Raw genomic sequence first — 5,253 nt, forward strand, 5'->3', positions numbered from 1 at the left:
TGTGTGTGTGTGATATATGCGGTTGACACACTGTGTTTTTCCTCTGTCAGGCGAGTCTGCGGAGCCCAGAGTTGACCTGGGAGAGAGTGAGGTCACAGGTGGACCATGTCATCTGGCCAGATGGCAAGAGAATTATCTTACTGGCTGAGGTCAGCGCCTGTGTGTGTTAAGTGTGTGACCACTGATCACTGGTGTGTGTGTGTGTGTTTCACAGTGTGTGTATATTCTCTCAGGGTCATCTGTTGAATCTGAGCTGCTCCACGGTACCCACGTTCATTCTCTCCATCACCGCCACCACACAGGTCTGTCTGTCTCTCACACAGCAGGGACGTCATGGTCGCAGCAAACACACAAGCTCTACTGTGGAGGGCTACAATTATGCACTATGAAAAGGAACTGGCCTCTGTAGCCACAGTCTCTTTGTAATTTAATTATGTTCTAGGTATACTACTTCTATAACGTAACGTAATGCCCTCAGGCGCTGGCTCTGATTGAGCTGTACAATGCCCCAGAGGGACGATACAATAAAGATGTCTACCTCCTGCCAAAGAAGATGGGTGAGACACCACCTTACCTACCTACTGCTTCGTTACTCCGGTTTTGAAAGGGTATAGTGTGACTGTGTTTGGGTGTGTGTGTGGGCTTGCATGTTTTCAGACGAGTTCGTGGCCAGACTCCACCTGCCAACGTTTGACGCCCACCTCACAGAGCTGACTGATGAGCAGGCCAAATACCTGGGCCTCACCAAGACTGGACCCTTCAAACCAAACTACTACAGGTGGGGAAACACACACACACTCACATCTCAAGCATATAATGCACATATACACACTAAAAGCAGGAATGAACATGAACAGTAATGTCATTTGGCGTTCCAGTATGTTCCTGTGGCTTACAGTGAGAGTGTTCATTGCAGGTACTAATCCATGGAAGTGAAGACCAAAGATACACCAGAGCACCCCAAAGACATGTGGCTCAGAGGAAGCGAAGACCAGGGAGACCTGGCTCAGATTAGTGTATATGGGAAAACTGTAGCCCAGCGCTGAGATGTAACACCCCAACCATGACGGTCTGACTGACCTTTAACCCCTGACCTCTGACATCTGCTGAGCCATCTGACCCATAGAGATAAATAGAGGACTCTAGTGCCCAAAATCCTGGCTTTGGAGAAGGTGTACGTCAACATGTAACAGAGAAACACAGATTATCTACTTTTTCATTGACTTACTTTCAGTTACAAATCTTCTCAAAGATACAGTATCTAAACAATGTTTCAACTTTCTGAATGTAAATAAAAGCAGATAAGCAATAACCAAAAGGTAAAATTAATAAAATTTTACATTTGACAATTTTTTCTTGTATTTTTTCAAAGATAAAGTTATGTGACCCACCCACCAGTCGTATAAACTCCTCTCCCCAGACAAACAGCTATTGTTTCTGTCTCTGTAGTTCTGACTATGCCCACCAGGTGGTGCAATGATGTCCCACACACACACACACACACACACTCACACTCACACTCACACACACACTCACACACACACTCACACACACACACACACACACACACACACACACACACACACACACACACACACACACACACACAAACACACACACACACACACACACACACACACGTCTCACCACGTCTATCTCAGTGTTGGAGTGACCCATGTTACAGACGATGCAGCCGTTCTTCATTCTGTCCAGATAATCTCTTCCCACCACGTTCTTGTTGCCTGAGGACAAAACTGAGGCTGTTGTATCCTGTTATAAGCTGTCATAACCTGTCATAGCCCATCATTACCTACTGTAGGCTGACAGGTTCAGGAGGAGGGGGTGCGTTGGGACATGAAGCTAGGGTTAGGGTTGTGGTTGTGGTTGAGGCTAGGGTTGAACCGAAATGTAGACATGAAGTTAGGGTTATGGTTGTGGTGAAGGCTAGGGTTAGGGTTGAACAGGAATAGTTCACCTAAATTACAAAATTACACATTTATTTCATTACTCTGTAAGCAGTCTATGGACAAGGTATGATAGCAATTGGTTTAGTTTCCCTGGCACCGTTTCCACATGCTAACATTTTAGCATTGGTGGCACAAATCCCTTGCAAGTCATGGGACCGATGTTAGCATTTTTCACACATCATTTCCAAATCATCTGAAAGTATCTCAAATTGATTGTGAAGCTCAACAAAGTCAGTTATAGATGATTTGAACATGATGTGCGAAAATTGCTACGGAGGATACACTGGCAATTTTTTAAGGCAATATTGCCAAGCAATGTTGCTGGGAACAGAGTGGGGTATGAGACATTGGAGCTATGAAGAGCAATGAACAACAATGGGCATTAATACTATTCCCCAGGTCGTTGATGTAAATGAGAATGTGTTCTCAGTCAACTTAACTGGTAAAATAAGGGTTAAATAAATACAATTAAATAATAATATATTTCATGTAAAGCATAGATAAATTAGAAACGTAATTTGCCTATTCATTTACTCATCTCCTATAGCTTGTTATTGACTGTTGACTGCCACGGCTGTATAACAATTCATCAGCTGACAAACAAGCAACAAAGAGGTGTTGCCTCTGCCCTGTTCATCCACTCAACCTGCTTCCAGGTTGCTAACAATCTAACCAATTTGGGCCATTGAATATACATGGGCTTTGATTAGCATGCTAATCAATTAGTACGCCCCAGCATGGATACTGTCGTCAGTTAAACTTGACAAACTGAACACAGTATGTATGTAGTAACGTGGCATGATCAAATATTGTGGTGAGGAAACATTTGATGGGTGAATGACCAACATTTCACTGCAAAACGTTCATTTTCGGACACTTCGGCTCAAAAACGGCCACCATGTTTCCAAAATGTTTTAGAACGCAGACTGATCACATGACCAATATATGCACTCTGATTGGAGGATTTCTAAAAATCGTCCACTGGTGGGGCTGCTGATCAAAATTCTCCAGATTATAAAAATATGCACATTTTTATGGAAAACTGTTGCAGCAACCATTGCTGGCAACATTGCTCCGCAATATTGCTTCAAAGAAATGTATAGTTTATTATCATCTTTAAGGTTAGGCTTTTGGTTGAGGCTAGTGTTAGGGTTGAACCGTGATGTGGACATGACGCTAAGGTTAGGGATAGCCGGTCTCATTACAGCACACTGAAAGGGTTGGTAACATGAAAAACACTCTGGAGAGTACACATTTCAGGCAAAAAATGTACTCTACTATACTTCCATGTGTAACTTTTGTGAGCTATAGTTCATGTGAGAGTTAAGCCCCTCTCTTTACTAGACCATTCACATTACCTCTGTGGGTGATGACATGTCTTACCCGTGCAGGTGATGACCATGTCCACCTGTCTGATGACGTCATTGAGCTTGACCAGTCTGAAGCAGTCCATGCTGGAACAGGGAGAGACATAAACACAAATAGTTCAACACGCAATGTAGTGCGCTGCCAACCCACAGCTCTCTCTCTCTCTCTCTCTCTCTCTCTCTCTCTCTCTCTCTCTCTCTCTCTCTCTCTCTCTCTCTCTCTCTCTCTCTCTCTCTCTCTCTCTCTCTCAATTCAATTCAATTCAAGGGGCTTTATTGGCATGGGAAACATGTGTTAACATTGCCAAAGCAAGTGAGGTAGATATTATACAAAAGTGAAATAAACAATACAAACAATCTCTCTCTCTCTCTCTCTCTCTCTCTCTCTCTCTCTCTCTCTCGCTCTCTCTCTCTCTCTCTCTCTCTCTCGCTCTCTCGCTCTCTCGCTCTTAAATTCAATTCAATTTGCTTTATTGGCATGACGTAACAATGTACATATTGCCAAAGCTTATTTTGGATATTTACAATAAAGAAATTAAAATGAGAATCAAAATTGTCAACGGGACAACAGTAACAACAATAACCAAGTGTCAAAATAACCACACATTCAACAATAACAATAAGCATACAGTAGAGTACATGTTTGTCAGACACTGTCCCTCAACTTATGGCAAGCAGCAATGTAGTGCGCTGCCAACCCACAGCTCTCTTCTCTCTCTCTCTCTCTCTCTCTCTCTCTCTCTCTCTCTCTCTCTCTCTCTCTCTCTCTCTCTCTCTCTCTCTCTCTCTCTCTCTCTCTCTCTCTCTCTCTCTCTCTCTCTCTCTCTCTCTCTCTCTCTCTACTAGTGAGCTGGGTGTTCCTTTGACTCCTCCCAGGAGATGCTCCACCAATAACTGTTTCCATGGCGCTCGACAAGTTGGTGTGTGTGTAGCATAGGAGGCTGGTGAGGGGAGAACGGCTCATAATAATGGCTGGAATGGAGTAAATGGAATGGTTGATGTGTTTGATAACATTCCATTTATTCCATTCCGGCCATTAGTGCTAGCCATTACTTAAGCACCTCATACCCAATTAAGGTGCCAACGGGAGCCTGTGGAGTGTAGTGTGTGTGTGTGTGTGTGTGTGTGTGTGTGTGTGTGTGTGTGTGTGTGTGTGTGTGTGTGTGTGTGTGTGTGTGTGTGTGTGTGTGTGTGTGTGTGTGTGTGTGTGTGTGTGTGTGTCTTTGGGAAGAGCACAGTCAGCACATCAACACTCAGCCCCTCCCCCCCTTTCCTTCAGATCTGAGTGGCTACTCACTGCTCCCTAATCAGGTTCTGATCCCTCCCACTCTCTCTCCACCTTCCACTCACTCTCTCTCCTCTCCATCATCACTCATGGATAATGATCCTTCAGAGCAGATGATTATATTACGTACTAGAAAGTGTTTATGGGATAATGTTGGAAGAAGAGGCAGTAAGATAGCTGTGTGACTTGCCAGTGCTTTAGAAGCCTCAATATTACACAGTATTACCTAGACACAGCAGGACTACCCTTGGGTCTCCTCTTCTGCACTCTACTCTAACTCAGAGGGCTTGGTTGGGTTTCCACCGTATTGCGTACACCCCTCCTATCTTTTCATTTCTACGACAGGTGGGTAGTGGTGGGTATCTCTCTCGTCCATCTTTCTCCAGTGTATGCTGCTATATGTGCAGCGACGGTAAAGAAAGCGAGACATCTCACTGGCAAATTTTTTATGGGCGGGGCGGGTGTGGCGAGCAGGGAGAGGACAATAAGTAGGACAGAGCCAGCTGTTGGGCTGTGTAAGTGGGCGTTCCCTCTCTCGTGTGAGCATGCCAGAGATTATAGAGGAACCGTGAGCTCATGTGGGAAAGCATGCTCACGTAAGAGAGAGAATGCCCACTTACACAGACAGGAACAA

The 5,253-nt window shown here is 44.5% G+C and overlaps 1 protein-coding gene across 1 annotated transcript in view; it reads left to right on the plus strand.

Annotated features, from left to right (window-relative positions):
* The window catches only part of LOC129867701 (putative adenosylhomocysteinase 3), a 27,663-nt gene extending 26,350 nt beyond the window's left edge, over positions 1–1,313 (plus strand). The window contains exons 11-15 of the mRNA XM_055941254.1: positions 51–149; positions 234–302; positions 479–557; positions 658–778; positions 917–1,313. Coding sequence (XP_055797229.1) covers positions 51–149; positions 234–302; positions 479–557; positions 658–778; positions 917–923 — 375 coding nt within the window. The 3' untranslated portion in view covers positions 924–1,313. The remainder of the gene's footprint in view (positions 1–50; positions 150–233; positions 303–478; positions 558–657; positions 779–916) is intronic.
* Positions 1,314–5,253: the final 3,940 nt, after the last annotated feature.

Source organism: Salvelinus fontinalis, chromosome 12, assembly GCF_029448725.1.
Source record: "Salvelinus fontinalis isolate EN_2023a chromosome 12, ASM2944872v1, whole genome shotgun sequence".
NCBI classification, from domain to species: Eukaryota; Metazoa; Chordata; class Actinopteri; order Salmoniformes; family Salmonidae; genus Salvelinus; species Salvelinus fontinalis.